At 35.2% G+C, this 17,779-nt stretch overlaps 1 protein-coding gene across 1 annotated transcript in view; it reads right to left on the reverse strand.

The window, feature by feature from the left end:
- LOC105537568 (sodium-driven chloride bicarbonate exchanger) overlaps positions 1-15,886 on the reverse strand; it is a 295,346-nt gene extending 279,460 nt beyond the window's left edge. Inside the window, exon 1 of the mRNA XM_011977214.1 lies at positions 15,660-15,886. Coding sequence (XP_011832604.1) covers positions 15,660-15,707 — 48 coding nt within the window. The 5' untranslated portion in view covers positions 15,708-15,886. The remainder of the gene's footprint in view (positions 1-15,659) is intronic.
- Between the last annotated feature and the right edge of the window lie 1,893 nt (positions 15,887-17,779).

The following is a 17,779-nucleotide window of genomic DNA, read 5'->3' on the forward strand; positions in this document are numbered from 1 at the left end:
AAAATACAAGATGATGCTGAAAAACTCTGTGGTACCAGACTGTAAGGAAGTATTCACAAAAGGATGGAAGCATGTTAAAAAAACATGAGAGCTCTCAATTGACAGAATTCATTGAGAAAGAGTTCTCAATGTCCACAGATTAAACAATCTGAACCACAAAGTACTGGATTATGACCCAGAAAATAAACTAAATACCTTTGAGTCCATACTGAAATAAATAAATAATTGAATAAAAAAATGGAGAAGTAACAGGTCTTCTCTACAGATTTCCAATATCTAAATGCAGAAAGAATAAGAGAAATAGTCACCATGAGCTATTACAAACAGAACTGCTTTCTTGATTTATTTTTCAGATAGTTTCCTGTTGGCATATAAAAATGCTACTAATTAGCATTTTGTATTTTGTATTCTGCAATTTTACTGCATTTATTTTCTAGCCCTAACAGTATTTTGGTGAAGTGCGTAGGGTTTTTCATATATAAGATCATGTAGTCTGCAAACAGGGACAATTTTTGACTTCTCATTTCCAATTTAAATGACCTTTCTTTCTTTCTTTTGCCTAATTGCTCTGGCGAGGACTTCCAGAATTCTGTTGAATAAAAGTGGCGAAGTGGGCATCCTTATCTTGTTTTAGATTTCTGAAGAAAAGCTTTCTACTTTTCCCCTTTCAAGTATGATGTTAACTGTGGGTTTGCCATACATGGCCTTTATTGTGTTAAGGTATGTTCCTTCTCTATCTAATTTGGAAGGGTTTTTATCAGAAAGGGGTATTAAATTTTATCAATTGCTTTTTCTGCATCTATTGGGATGATCATATGGTTTTTGTTCTTCTTTCTGTTAATGTGGTGTATCATGTTTTTTGATTTACATATGTTTGCACCCCTGAAATAAATCCCACTTGATTGTGGTGAATGATCTTTCTGATGTGCTGGGTTCAGTTTGCTAATATTTTGTTCAGGACTTTTATGTACATGTTCATTAGGGATATTGGCCTGTAGTTTTCTTATTTTGTTGTGTCCTTGTCTGGTTTTGGTATCAGGGTATTGCTGGCCTCAAAGAATGAGTTAGGAAAAATTTCCCTCACTTCAATTACTGGGATAGTTTGAGAAGAATGGTATTTGTTCTTTATGTGTTTGGAAGGATTCAGCAGTAAAGTCATTAGGACCTGGGCTTTTCTTTGATGGGAGACTTTTTATTACTGATTCAATCTCATTACTTGTTATTGGTCTGTTCTGGTTTTCCACTTCTTCATGATTCAGTCCTGGCAGGTTGTATGTGTCTAGGAACTTATCCATTTCTTCTAGGTTTTCCAATTTTTTTTTGTTATATAGTTGTTCATAATAATCCTTTGTGTTTCTTTGACCATAAATTGAAATGTCTACTTTTTTATCTCTGATTGTATTTATTTGTCTTTCTTTTTTTCTTAATTGGTCTAGCTCAAGATTTATCTATTTGATTACCTTAAAAAAAAGAAATACCTATAAATAAATTTAACCAAGAAGATGAAATATCTCTAAAATAAAAACTATAAAACATTTAGGAAGGAAATTGAAGAAGACACAAATGAAAAGATATCCCATGATGATGATTTGGAAGAATTAATATTGTTAAAATGCTCATACTACTCAAAGCAATATACAGAACTAATGTAATCCCTATCAAAATACCAATGACATTCTTCACAAAAATAGAAAAATATCTTAAATTTTCTACAGAAGCCCAAAAGACCCTAAATAGCCAAAGATATCTGAGCAAAAAGAAGAAAGCTAGAGGTATCACACTACCTGACTTCAAAATATACTTCAAAACAATAGTAACCAAAATATCATGGTGCTGGTATAAAAACAGACTCATAAATCAATGAAACAGAAGAGAAAACCCAGAAACAAATCCACGTATTTACAGCCAAATTATTTTTGACAAAGGCACCAAGAGCACACATTGAAAAAAGCCTTGTCAATAAATGATGCTGGGAAAACTATGGCCACATGCACAAGAATGAAACTAGACCCCTATGTATCACCATATAAAATAATCAACTCAAAATGGATTAAAGACTTAAATGTAAGACCTGAAACTATAAAACTACTAGAAGAAAACACATAGAGGAAATGCTTCATGATATTGGTCTGGGCAAGGATTTTCTGGATAAGACCTCAAAACCACAGGCAACAAAAGCAAAAACAGACAAATGAGATTACATTAAGCTAAAAAGCTTCTGCTCAGTAAAGGAAACAATAAGCAGAACAAAAAGACAACTTAATTGGACAAAATATTTGCAAACCTTGCATCTGACAAAAGGTAAATATCCAGAATTTATAAAAAATTCAAACAATTAAATAGCAAAAAATTAAACCAGAAACTCAATTAAAAAGCAAAAAATTAAATCACCTAATTTAAAAATGGGCAAAATATCTGATTAGACATTCACCAAAATAAGACATACAAGTGCCTAACTAGCATATGAAGAACTGCTCAACATCACTAAGAATCAGGGAAATGCAAATCAAAACCACAATGAGATGTCACTCCCCAGTTAGAGTGGCTATTACAAAAAGAGAAAAACAAACAAACAAATGCTGGCAAGAATGTGGAGATTTTCTCACAATTGGTGAGAATGTAAATTTATGCAGCCATTATGGACAATATCCTCAAAAAGTTAAAAATAGAACTGTTATATGACCCAACAATCCAACTACTGGCCATATATCTAAAGGAAATGAAACCTATATGTTGAAGAAATATTTGTACTCCCATGTTTACTGCAACACTATTCACAATATCCAAGACATAGAATCAAATTAAGTGTCCATCAATGAATGAGTGGATTTAAAAATGTAAGCCAGATAGGCTGGACACAGTGGCTGACACCTGTAATCCCAGCACTTTGGGAAGCCAAGGTGGGCGGATCACCTAAGGTCAGGAGTTCGAGACCAGCCTGGCCAACATGGTAAAAATCTGTCTCTACTAAAAACCCCCCAAAAATTACCAGATATGGTGGCAGGTGCCTGTAGTCCCATCTACTCAGGAGGCTGAGGCAGGAGAATTGCTTGAACCCAGGAGGCAGAGGTTGCAGTGAGCCAAGGATCGCGCTACTGCACTCCAGCCTGGGCAAAAAAGTGAGACTCTGTCTCAAAAAAAAATATATATATATATATAAAATAAAAATAAAAATGTAGGCCAGATATAGTGATGCATGCCTGTAATCCCAGTGCTTTTGGGAGGCAGAGGCAGGAGGATTGCCTGAGGCCAGTAGTTCAAGACCAGGCTGAGCAACATAGTGAGATCCTGTCTCTACACTAAAAAAAAAAAAAAAAAAAAATTAATTAGCCAGGCATGGTGGTGCACACTTGTAGTCCTACCTACTCAAGAGACTGAGGTGAGAGGACTACTTTAACCCAGGTCCTTGAGGCTGCAGTGAACTATGATTGTACCACTAAACTCCAGCCTGGGTGACAGAGCAAGACCTTGTCTCTTAAAAAAATAAAAAGGCCAGGCATGGTGCCTCACACCTGTAATTCCAGCACTTTGGCAGGACAAGGCGAGTGGAACACCTAAAGTCAGGAGTTCCAGACCAGCCTGGCCAACATGGTGAAACCCCATCTCTACTCAAAATACAAAAAAGTTAGCCAGGTTTGGTGGTGGGCACCTGTAATCCCAGCTACTCAGCAAGATAAGGCTGAGTGCCTGTAGTCCCAGCTACTCAGGAGGCTGAGGCAGGAGAATTGCTTGAACCCAAGAGGTGGAGGTTGCAGTGAGCTGAGACCATGCCACTGCACTCCAGCCTGGGCAGCAAGAATGAAACTCTCACTCAAAAAAGGTAAATAAATAATAAATAATAAATAATAAATAATAAAAATGTAATATACACACACAATAGAGTACTATTCAGCCACAAAAAGAATGAAATCCTGTCATTTACAACATAGATAAACCTACAGAACATTACGTTAAGTGAAATAAGTTTGGCACAGAAGGACAAATACTGCGTGATCTCACTTTTACAAGGGGTCTTCAAAAAGTTCACAGAAAATGTGTATTATAAGAAATTTGCATGAATTTCAAAAAACATTGCACCAAAATAAACTCATACTAACTTGTTATAACATGTCTGATGAGTATCTAGAGGCACCTAGAAAGATAAGACATGAGTTTGAAAATAGCCCATATCAAAGTAACACAAATTCTGCTAAAATTGAACCAAGAACAAACATCAAATTTATGGTGAAGACTGAGTGGAAGAATGCTGAAATCATTGATGCTTTATGGAGACAATGCCTGAAATAAGTCAACAGTTCACAAATAGATAACTCATTTTAAAAAGGGAAGAAACAACGTTGAAGCCCACAGTGGCAGATCATTTATATCAATTTTCAAGGGAGAAAATAATCTTGTTTGTGCCCTAATTGAAGAGGACCAATGATTAACAGCATAAGTGATAGCCAGCACCATAGCCACACCAATACTTCAGCTTGCACAATTTTGACTGAAAAATTAAAGTTTAGCAAACTTTCAACTAAAACTGTGTCAAAATCATTGCACCCAAATTATCTGCAGACAAGAGCAGAACTTTCAATTAAAATTTTAAACAAATGGAATCCAGATCCTGAAGCATTTCTTTGATGAACTGCAAAAGAGATGAAACATGGCTTTACCAGAATGATCCTGAAGACAAAGCACAATCAAAGCAATGGCTACCAAGAGGAGGATGTGGTCTTGTCAAAGCAAAAGCAGACTGATTAATAACAAAGGTCATGGCATCGGTTTTTTGGGATGCTGAAGTCATTTTGCTTGAGGACTTTCTGGAGGGCCCAGGAATGACAACATCTGCTTGGTATGAGAATGTTTTGAGCAAGGTAGCTAAAGCTTTAGCAGAAAAGTGCCCAGAAAATCTTCACCAGAGTCTTTCTCTACCACAACAATGTTCCTACACATCCCTCTCATCAAACAAGGGCAATTTTGAGGGAGTTTCGATGAGAAATTATTAGGCATCCACCTTAAAGTCCTGGTTTGGCTCATTCTAATTTCTTTTTTGTGTAAATCTTTAAAAAAATCCATAAAGGGCACCCATTTTTCTTCAGTTAATAATGTAAAAGAAAGACTGCATTGACATGATTAAATTCCAAGACCCTCGGTTCTTTAGGGATTAATTAAATGGCTGGTATCATCACTTACAAAAGTGTCTTGAACTTGATAGAGCTTATATTGAGAAATAAAGTTTATATTTTATTTTTATCTCTTAATTACATGTTTCTACAAACCTTTTGAAGTCTTGTTATATGTGGAATCTTAAAAAGTTGTTTCCATAGAAGTAGAGAATAGAATAGTGGTTACTAGAGGCTGGGGAAGGCAGGGAGAAGGGAATGATGGGGAAAAGTTGGTGAACGGGCACAAAGTTACAGTTAGATTGGGGGAATAATTCCTGGTATTCTATTGTACAGTACAGTGACTATAGTTAACACTTATGTATTGTATATTTCAAAATAGCTAAAATCAAGGATTTTGAATGTTCTTATAATAAAGAAGTAAGTGTTTGAGGTGATGGATATGTTAATTACCCTTATTGGATTATTATATTATTATACAATGTATACTTGTGTCAAAACATCGTATCATACATATTTATAGAATAAATATGTATAATTATTATGTGTCTATTAAAAACCAAATAAAAGTTTTAAAAAGTCATGAGGCAGACACTTCCATAAGTGAAACAGGAAATATTTACCAATGAGTGCTAAAATTAGTGTGCAAAAGTTTGAGGAGAAATAGGATGGTCACATAGTCTCAAAATAATCTCCCCAAATATATTATTACAAAGGGAAACTTTCTTGACTTTTCAATGGGAAAAAAACAGAAGATAACTCTGTAATCAAAGTTAATGTCACCAGAAGTAAGATATGTATATCCTGATATAATGAATGGAAAATGGAATATCACTTCTACAGTATTATTGACAAACAATGCATAACCTCAATCTAACTATGAAAACCTCAAACACAAATTGAGTAACAATCTCCAAAAAATTGACCTGTACACTTCAAGAGTGGCAAGGTCATGAAAGAAAAAGACTCAGTAACTGTCACAAACTGGAGATTAAAGAAATGTGATATCTAAGCACAATATGGTACTCTGAATTGTATCCTAGAACAGAAAATGGACATTAGTGAAAACACTGGTGATATTCGAATATAGTAGTTTAGTTAATATAATTGTATCAATGTTAACTTTCTAGTTCTTATCATTAATAATACTTATGTAAGATGTTAACAGGGTAAGGTGGATGAAAAGTATATGGGAATTCTGTACTATTTCTGCAAGCATTCTGTGAGTAAAAATAGTTAAAACGTGACAAAATTAGTTTATATTTACTTTTGATGCCTTCTAAACTATCTTTAAAAAATCAAGTATTAATTTTATAATTAGAAAAAGGATTGCATTGTATTATAATTATCAATTTATATTATTGACATACTTCTATATTATTGCCAAATGGATAAATCAAGTTATTGAGTAAGCATTATTGAATCAAGGATTGAATTAATTGTGCATATCAGATAATGATTTTCATTCAAAAGGAAAACTATTAAGTCAAGAATAACAGCTACTGTTATTAAGTCCTTAGTCTAAATGATATAATATGTATCTTTTCATTGCTTCTCACAAACCTGGGAGATAGATATATTATTACCATTCCTATTTTATAGGTAAGAAAAGTAAGACTTTGAAAACCTAGATAACTTGCCAAAGTTGACATACCTCCTAACTGAAACCTTTAGAATTTTCCAACTTCAGTGTCCAAACTCTTAACAATTAATGTCTGCTAGTGTTGTTGCTTAGTCTATTACCCATGATATATTTAACAAGGAGTTCCATGCACTTGGCTCTGTGAGAGCAGCACAAAAATTATCTAAAATAAGCTGCTTTCAAGAATCTAGCTACTGTTTGAGGCAACAAGTTATATGTATTTGCATTTAAGCAAAATAATTTACATACAGATGCTTCTCAATTTACAATGGAGTTATGCCCTGATAAATCCATTGTAAACTGAAAATTTCATAAGTTAAAAGTGCATCTTCCATATATGGCATTTTCCATTTACAATGGGTTTATCCAGAGGTAACACCATGCAAAGTTGAGGAGTATACTGAATGTCCATAGATTTTGTACCATGGTAAAGTTGAAAAATCATAAGCAACCAATCATAAATTGAAATCATCAGGATATATATACGTGTATATACACAATATTGCAAAGCAATAGGTAATATGCTTAATAAGTAAATAAGCACTTAATTTTTCTAGCCCATTATGATTTATTGGTAAAAAGGCTGTTTTGTGGCAAAACAAGCATTACATTCTTAGTCTCCCAGCATTCTTACAGTTAAAATAATTTATAAATATATGATGATCTTTCTATTTTGTTGATATTTAAGGCAAAAATTCTCAAGATTTAATGTACATAAGAATCACCTAGCAGTTTTTTAAATGCTGGTGTCCTTACTACTACCCTTTAACATTCTCAGACTGTGGGCTTAGATGAGGTCTGGAACTTGAATTTTTAACTAGCCCTCTTGACGATTCTGATGCAGGTGGTCCTGAAGAGTAAGGTTTTCAATAATCCCATTGTTTAGGAAAAAAATACCAAATTTTTATATTTACTATAAGTACTCTGTCAATTATATATCACATGTTTTTAACAGACATTTATATCATAAAGTTATATTACAAAGTACATGGTTATACACTCAAATAACAAATTATATTATACCTTAAGGGTGTGTATTGCTGCTGACTCTGTGTTGGATTTGTTGTGCGTATGTGCTGTTTTTTTTTTTTTTTTTCATTTTTAAACCACATTCATATATCTGAAAAAATCAGAAGCATTTGGAGAGGCTTATTCCCAGAAAAGCTTAAATATCAACAGAAATTCACCACTTTATGAAAAAAGCAGTGTGGATCTAACAATAATGAAATGTGCTTCCTAAGCAGAGCTATGTTTTGATCCCATCTGGTAGTTGTTATATACCTATTTTTCATGTCACTTGCTTTCTGAAATTTGACTAGGTCATCATCTTTGATATCAAAGCCTCATTACTCAAAAGGGGGAAAAAAAGACACTAGAAAGAAATAGCCTTCTCTAAATAATTTTGGTTTTCCAGAATTAGCAAGAACAAGTGGAGTTACAAATAAATGTTGGAGGCACTCCAGCAACCTAGCACATTCAATATGCAATGGGAAAATTCTGCCTTAAAAACTTGCTTATTAGATCCTTAGAGCATAATTTTCATGATGAATGAGCAAGTCGTGCTGATGTTGGTACAGGGACTTTGTCATTAATTCAAAGCTATACCAAGAGTCTTTGGCTATAATATATCCTCACTCTATCCAACTGAGTTTGTATATTAATCTCCATTTTCATCTTCTGAGAACACCTCTCGAGTTCTGAGCTACTTGGAATTCAACATGAATTTGGTATTTAAGCTCAATGTAGGAACCATTATATAAATGGCACTTCTGCATTTTTTTGTGTTATTCTTGCTATATTGCATAGAAATTTACACTCAGACAAGACTACAAAATATTGCCATAAGAAATTAAATATCTAAATACAGTGTGACTCAAGTGAAATAGTTATCTCTCTCTCTGGTACATAGAATGTACCATATATTCTCTTAACTCAGCTTTGAAGATATATTCCAAGACCTCTAGGTCTGCAAATAACCTGAAACCCTGACCAATCTCAGCACCATCTTGACAAAGAGAAGCAAATTTGTAGTAAAGAATTTCTTGTGGGGGGTGGAAGTTATTTTTATTTTGTGAATATTTTATTTGCCCTCTTCTTATAAGCATTTTAGATCCTCAGCCTTCTCCTTGTTCATGATAATGCTAAACAGTAACTTACTTTTAAAATAATTTTTTGAAATAAAATTTGCATAACATAAAATTCACCATTTTACAGTGTGCAATTCATTGGTTTTTAGTATATTCAGAGTGTTGTGTAACCATCACCACCACGTAATTCCAGAACATTTCCATCACCACAAAAAGAAACTCTGTACCTAATAGCAGTCACTCCTAACTCTCCCCTATATCCCAGGTCCTGGCAACCACTAATCTACTTTATATCTCTAAGGATTTGCCTATTCTAGACATTTCATATAAACTGAATCATGAAATATGTGTCCAAAAAGACCTGACATTTTATAGCACCTTGTAGCAGAGTACTTTCATATTTTATTGGAGGGGAAGATGTGAAAGCTCATTTCATAATGGAATTCTTTTTTATTGTTTAATTAGCCTTAAGGAAGACAAGTTACTTATTAACTAGATAAAATATTTTCAAATCCTAGCTTAGCACTTCTTAGCTATGTGAACCTGGATAATTTATACAACTCTCTCGACCTCAGTTTCTCATCTGCAAAGCTGGAAAACATTAGCAACTTTTCAGGATTATCATGAGGATTACAGATGTTTGTACCTATCATGAGCCTGAGACAATATCTAGTATTACTTTACAAACATTGCCTAATTTCCATTTTAATTTGGAACCCAGCTGTTGATGCTATGATAGTAATAGAGACTATATAATAGTGGAAAGAATGATAAGTGAATAATCAAGAGATTTGGACTCTAGGCTGAGTTCTGGCACTAACTAGAATCATAAGTAGCATGCCCTTAAATATATCTCTTTACGTCTTTGATGTCCAGCTCCATCATCCATAAATTAAGGAGTCAGTCTAAAATCTAGACTCCAGTTGATCTCTACAGTCCTCTGGTCAAAACATATATGAAGCTATCTATTAAAAATGACAGTGTCAATAATGAATAACCTCCCAAAACAATCTATGTCAGAAAATAGAAAGGAGGAATACTCCCTAACTCAGTATGTGAGGCCATCACCCTAATACCAAAATCAAACAAAGATATTATAAGAAAAGACTGCAAACCAATATCCCTCATAAACATGAATGCAAAACTCTCTACAAAATATTACCAAATCAAATCCGACAATGTATAAAAAACTGACAACACCAAATGCTGGTAAGCGTGTGGAGCAAGAGGAAGTTTCATTCATGGCTGGTGAGAATACTAAGTAGTACTGCCACTACTAAAAACAGCTTGACAGTTTTTAAAAGTACTAAATACTCTTATACAATCCAGTAATAACATTTCTTAGTATTTACCCAAAGAAATTGAAAATATGTCCACACAAAGATCTGCACATGGATGTTTATACCAGATTTACTCATAATTGCCAAACTTGGAGGCAACCCAGATATTTTTCAGTGGGTATATGGATAAATAAACTGTAGTACATCAAGACAATGAAATATAATTCGGTGATAAACAGAAATGAGATATCAAACCATGAAAATATATGGAGAAAATTTAAATACCTATTACTAAATGAAAGAAGCCAATCTGAAAAGGCTATGTACTGTGATTCCAACTATATAATACTCTAAAAAATGCAAAACTATGAAGAAAGTAAAAAAAGTCAGTGGTTGCCAGGGTTTAGTGGAAAGGGATGGATGAATAGGAAGAGCACAGAGGATCTTTAGGGCAGTGAAATCACTCTGTATAGTACTATAATAGTGGATACATGTTATTACAAATTTGTCCAAAGCTATAGGATGCCCAACACCAAGTCCTAATGCAAACTGTGGATTTTGGGTGATAATGTTTCATCAACTGTAACAAATGTACCACTCTGGTGAGAGATCTTGTTAATCGGGGAGGCTATGTATGTGTAAAGGGCAGGGGATATAGGGGAAATCTCTGTACCTTCTGCTTAATATTGCTGTGAACCTATATTGTTCTAAAAAATAAGACATACATATATATATATATATATGTAATTCCATAAAAGATGCCAAATTATTCCCTTTTTCTAAAAAACAAAAAAGCAGTACACCCCAAATAGTATCTGAGACAACTGTTTGTGGTGCGAGAATATATTAAAACTTCATTTTAATTTTATTTTACCTAAAAATAAAACATAAAACTTAACTAATATTTACTATATAGATTGACAACGGTGTCCTCACAGAAAGTCAAGTGATCATTGTCATGTGTCCTATGTGATATCAGAAAGGAAGAGGTGAAGTCTCTCTCGCAGAAGGGTTGAGAGGGGCATCAACATTTCTCCACTTACTTGCAGCACATCATAATACACTGCAATCTATTCATGCCCAGTTTGGACTTCCGAAGCAAGTATTATTCAAGGTTAGAAAGAAATGATACACTGGCAGTATCATTGTATTCTGACCATGCTCTCTGACTCTATTTGAGTTCCAGACCCTGGCCCAGATATTTTCTAACTCTTCATCATAAACTAGCCTACTTCCTAATCTGATCTCAATATTTTATCATAAACATAATATTAATAAAGAAGTAAACTTAATTCCTACAGCCTTCAGATTCTACCACTCATTCCCAACCTTAGCATTCTATACATATATTTTATTTCTATAGTCACTTACCATGCTAGAGTAACAATTCAAATCATGAAAGTAGAAATGAAGATTAATTTCTTATACTGCATTTTGCCTCCTACTGACTATGAAGTGTAGTGAGTATGTTTTCTTTAAACTCAGATTATAATTTAAATTTCAATTCAAATTGAAAAGAAAAAACAATATTACTTAGCCAATCCATGTGCTCTTTTTGTTACTTTGACATTTTAGTCCCATTTTCCTTTCCCTGATTTAATAATATTAAAGACTTTTTATAACTTTTTTCCACAAATAAAACAATTCAATAAACTGGGCCACTTGGAAATATGGAATTAGCACTTTCTAAAAGTACTAAATCCAATCATCTATCCTATATTATCAGATTACATTTTAAAAGTGAACTTTACTGTAGTTTTATACCTTAGGGAAATGTTACGAGTAAGCTCAACTTAAGTCCTTTTTCAGACATCAGAATCTTAGAAGGGATCCAAAGTGAACTCACTATAGATCACCCAAGATTAAATGTCATGAGATATAAATATTTGTTATATATTCTCCTGGAAGCTTCTTCCACGGCCTGATAATTTTTAAATTGTTAGGTTAATCCTAAAAGCAAATTCAACATTGAATATCAAACGAAAATGTGAAATCATAATGTAATCCTAAATATTTGGCTTTGTACTTTTAAAAGGCTAATTCCATCCTTACTAAAATGATATCACCATTATTACTGTTACATATATTCCCCATATACATCCATCTCAAAAAGGTTATAACAATTATTAAACATTTGAGGAGAAAGCAGCAGTCTCTTAAAAAGGTAAATCGAGTCCTATTTCTAGTCTAGCTGGAGTGTGAGGTTTCACTTATATAGGGTGTTTTCCTGCCTTATTTATTGCTGCATCTCCAGCACCAAGAATGGGACTGGCCAACAGTAGGCACTTAAGAGAATGCATCTTTCTGGTACACTTTTTCTATAACTTCAGACATAACAGTCAGTTGCTACCAAAACCAGACTATACACTTAGCCAACAAGAGTGAACGCCCTAACCCTTGGAGTGATTAGAGTCTACAAAATGCAATGATGGCTTGTCCAGCAAAAGGAAATTATCACTGAAGCTTCCTAAGAAGCACTGGGAAAAAAAGAGAAACATGTCTAGGCCTTCTCTGCCCATATCCTTCAAATGTACTTTATATATACTATACTAAATGGAGGTAAACCCTGGGAGGCTTAATGAGAATCTGTTCCTCCATTTCACTTGAGTCAGGATTAATACATTCACTCATCTGACATTCTTATCTATTCTTATTTTTCTTTCTTTTTCACTTCTCTAACTTTCTACCTCTGACTGCTTCTGTCCCATATCTAATATTGGCTTTTAATGCCTGTCCAATTGGCTCTCCAAGCATATTGCAAAGTTTTCATAATAATAACTAAAAAATTCCACCTCCCACCTCCACTATGAAGAGTCTTTTCCAGTTCTCCATTTTCCACTTTTCCTTCTTGGTAGACAGTACTGACAAGCCACTTTTCGTAAAAACCTGAAACCTATGCATCATCTCAGTATCTATATTGAGATGAATATAACCATAACATATTCATTTACAGCAAGATTGACAATGACAATAGCAAGTAAGTTTCATTGAACACTTACTAAATGTCAGAAACTTCATATAAGTTATTTAACTTGCTCATTCCAAAACTCAAGAGATATATAGTAACATTCCCTTTTCATTTTTCAGTTGAAGACACTATGACTTATAACTTTCCCAATATCATTTAACGAATAAATAGCAGTGTTGGGCCTTGACTGTGTTCTAAATATTATGCCATATTGCCTCTCACATAATTATTTGCAAAGTCGTCTGATTAATTTTCTAAAACAAAGCCCAAAGCTCTCTTCCAAGCATAAAAACTTCAGTCCAGGAACGGATCATGTTAAGCCTGGTTAAGAATGTAACGTAAAAAATATTAAATTTTTTTTTAAATTTCTGAACTAGTTTTAGATGACCTAAATTCTAGTCCTGGTTTCATCACTGGGTGATCTTAGACATGTTATTCAGACTCCCTGTACCTCAATTTCTCACCTTGAAAATGAAAATAATAAAATCTGCTTTACATAACATGTTTGTTTTGAAAACTAAACAAAAAAAGATTTTCATAAAAGCAACTGGGGGAGTTGCTATACAAGTATAAAACTGGACCAGTAATTCAGCATCCTCTCTAGCCCATCGGGCTTGTTTTTCTTGTAATGATCTGCTAATATGATTCTCTTTTACCATTAAACTGTCACCATTTTGTACTGACCATTAACCCCATGGCATGCAAATTTTGATTCTCGCTTTCAAAAATTTCCCTGAGATGTATTGTAGACCTTTTCTGGAAAGACTTTTTTTCTCTGCTCTTTTAAGCTATAAATTGGTTGCCCATCTAGCCCAGTAATGTCATCCTCTTAAATTCCTCTAGTTAATCCTCATTTGGTCCTAAACCCTTTAACTGTTCCCCACAAGTGACAATCCATAAGCCACATCAAACTGGCTTCAGCCTGCTTTTCTAGGACAGGTTTCAACACCCCACCCCACCCCCACTGCCAGCCAACAAAAAAAGAGTTGGGGGTTTCCCTAAACCTTCCCTAACCCCCATACCACGATTCCTGTGTATAGTTCCTGTCTCATCCAGGGAACAAGAGTTCCCTGATATTCTTAACACTATTTATTCTGAATACTAACAGAATCCTAATTTATGTATTTGTTCAAGTTTGGGAAGATGGACAAATCTTTTACACTTTTTTTTATAACTCCACTTTGATGCCACAAAGAAATATCTCTATTTTTAGGCAGGCAGGATAATTGACAAACTTCTTTCTCCCGTTCCCTTTCTCCCGGCCCCCTACCCCCATGCTGCCCCTGTCCTCTACTGAGACTCTATTCTTGTGGTAACTCCTTGCATTCTTCCCATCACTCTGCTCCCTCCCTGCTCAAACCTGGCGTCCGCAGGAGAACTGGGCATGCTCAGTCGCCACAGTTGATTCCGGGGATGCAAACTGGAATCTTTTTGCAGCATGTGAGCCCGGCAGGAGAGGTAAGGCCCTGAAAATACAGTGGCCCAGAATTTGCCCACTCCTCCTACGGAAGCATTTTGTTGAAAACCTAGGAATGGACTCGGAAATGGACAGCTCACCGCCGGTCCCTTCCGTGCAAGGTGGGTCACCAACCTTAGTAACAGGGAGCTGAGAAACAGCCCCTCCGTCTGGTTTGGTGCAGGGAGGGGATTTCTGCTGTGGTAGCACTGATAGATGGCTGGAAGCTATGACTGTCATCTCTGTTGCATCAAGAAAATACTGTTTTGGTTTTTTTTTCTTTTTTCCTTAAACACAGCAACAGCAGCTGCTCCAGACTCAAAAAGATGTTGCCTGAAGATCTCCAAAGTCTGCGAGCCAGACAGAGAGATTGTGGAGAGGATAAGCAAATCAATCACTTATTCAAAAATTAAATTTAGGGAAACAGCTTAAGAACCCAGAGATAAACAGATGGGCTATTACCAAATGACAGTTCAGAAACCTTTCTGATATTCAAATCTGAATTGTGTGTCTGTCCCCCAAAAATGCATACCTTCTTTGTATAAAAACCATTACACATTTCCCTTTGAGAAAGAGACGGAACACACACACGCACACGCGCGCGCACACACACACACATATACACGATCGTCCTGTTCTTTCCCCTGGTTTCTGTGGAGACTAAATCTTTAGAGCTGCAACAGCAGCAGATTCCCTCACCTCACTGCCTGGGGATGAGGCAGGGGGAGGAAATTGGACAGGGATTAAACATGATAAAAGGGGGCTTCTTTCCAAGGGCTTAAACCAGTACACAGTCTGAGAAACAGAGAGATAAGCAGTAACAGGCAGGCAGAGAGACACGTAACTGCCCCTGCTGCTAAAACCTAGCGATTTCTTCAAACAGCAGCAAACATGAGACATTTCATCACCGTAGTGCATCCATATTGAGAAGGGGGGGGAGAATCGTGTGCTTTGCTTTATGCATTTCAGTCTCCCAAGATGGGAGGAGACCCCTGTCCATATGTCGTAGGAGCTATCCACCACCCCAAAAGTACACTCACTTCACCTAGCTAGCAGACCACTTGCCTAACAGGTTTTGCAGCAAACACGGTTAATCTATGTGATAGCAGGTTGTCTCTTACCGTAGGCAGCAGCGGCTCCATTTGGGCTCCCTGGTCTTTAATCTCCATGTTTTGTAACGCCTCTGGAATAAGCACCTTGCTCTGCAGTGTCTTCAGTGTCTTACACTCAGCCCGGCACTCGCTCTGCTTAGTATTCGGATCAGGTAGCTCTGAAGCAGGAGGCAATTGCACACTCCAACTCACCAGAGTCACATGGCTCCTACTCACTCGGGCTGCTGGCCAGGTTTTGCACTGAATGCCTTGGATCCCTGGGCCGGTAAGAGAGATCCCCCAAGCCCTATATCACTGCCCACACCTGGCTACTAGCATAAAATACAGCAGACAATGCTACAAGTCTAATGGGCATTAAGAATCTCACCTAAGATGCTCACTTTTCATATATACTAGTCCAAGTTGGCCTCCAACCAAATCAGTCTCATTTTGACACTTTGAAGTAACTCACTTCATTCTCAGAACCCCATAGGAGACATAATTCAAGCAAGATGTTGTCAATAAGGTTTACTAGGTGTTCTGCTCTGAGTACCTGGGGGCTTTTAAAACCGATAAGATGACCTTAATATTAGCAAGTCTTATGAGGCTGAAGTATTCACCACCAACGACAACAAAATCAAGCATTTAAGTCACTGTTGACTCTAAGGATTGGACAGATATTTTCAGTATTTTAAAAGTGAAAAACTTAGGTAAGTCACACATTATTAAAAATAAAGTATCTGTTTTTCTATGATTTCCCAACAAAAATGACAGAGAAAGAAAATATTTTGATAGCAGGAATGATTAAGATACTAAAGCACTTTGAAAAGACAATGAATCTGAAAAGAACAGCCCAAGCATATATCCCTTTGCCTAAAAGTCTCAACAAAATAGGGGTAGGGGATTATTTAAATAATCCACAGAAGAAAAGATACGCTCTTTCGTAGGAAGAAGTAGTTTGTGAGGATTGTCAAGTGACTACACATATTTCCTAAAAGTGATTATAGATCTAGAGTATTTTAAGTAATGAAGCCCATATATCACTGAACTCCAGACTAAATGTATGGAGGTTACAAATGAAGAGTAATAAAGAACTTTCAGGGATTGAAAGAGGTTGACTAAAAACTATTAACATAGTTTACCTTAAATAAGAAAAATTTTACCAGATTCTAAAACCTCTAATAAGCAGAAATGAATAAATTTTAAGCAATACACCAAAATTTCCCATAATGCTCATTGCAAGTGGAATTATGGATAACTTTTATCTGCTTTCCTTCTCAATACAATTCTTTAAAACAAGCTTCTAATATTTTTATAAGAAAACAATTATTTTTAAAACCCTAATGATTAATATATTTAAGTGGCTACTTTGTGCACAGCATACTGAGTTGATACCAAGGGTTTACATAACAAGATATCTGACTGGGAATTTACTGATATGGGGGTCAATTTTATTTTCTACCACAGACTGATGAATAAAAGCTACCTTCCCATTCAAGTGACCATAATCAACAATCACAAACAATTTGTTAGAGTAAAAATAGTAACTTCACTTCAGAAAGATTGTTTCTATTCCATTGAGAAGCCTATGTTGTCCCACTTATATTTCTTCAAAATTAATTTAAATATAACTAAGAAAAAGTCTGGCCCTTAATTCCAAAAGTCAAAATAAAAGTAATATTGTATTTAAAATTACTTTTTATCAATATTTTCCTAAATGTGTATAATTAAACGACAAAGGTACTTTGCTGGAACAACCATTGCTTGAGTGCTTACGATATGACAGAGCTACTATTTCTGCCAATATAATAGGACTTAGCCAGGGTTGCAACAGCAGACAGTCTACTTCTAAAGATCAAGAAAGCCTATGGATCTAAAGTTATCTGATCCAAGATGTCAACTACCAGCCTAGCACAACAAAGTGGAGAAAGAGAAAATGATCCTCATTTAATCTGCTGCCTATCTAATAGAATATATTAGAATTAATGCCCATGACCTGAGAGAATGCATCCACATACTAAATAAGTCCCAATGAAGAAGATATGTATAAAACTAATAACTCCTAGGAGGAAAACAATCAGTAGGTAGTGAAATTTTTCCTAACAAAATCATAGAATTTTACAGCTCAACTTCTCCATTGATTTTCAAAC

This window comes from Mandrillus leucophaeus, unplaced genomic scaffold, assembly GCF_000951045.1.
Source record: "Mandrillus leucophaeus isolate KB7577 unplaced genomic scaffold, Mleu.le_1.0 Scaffold1749, whole genome shotgun sequence".
Taxonomy (NCBI): Eukaryota; Metazoa; Chordata; class Mammalia; order Primates; family Cercopithecidae; genus Mandrillus; species Mandrillus leucophaeus.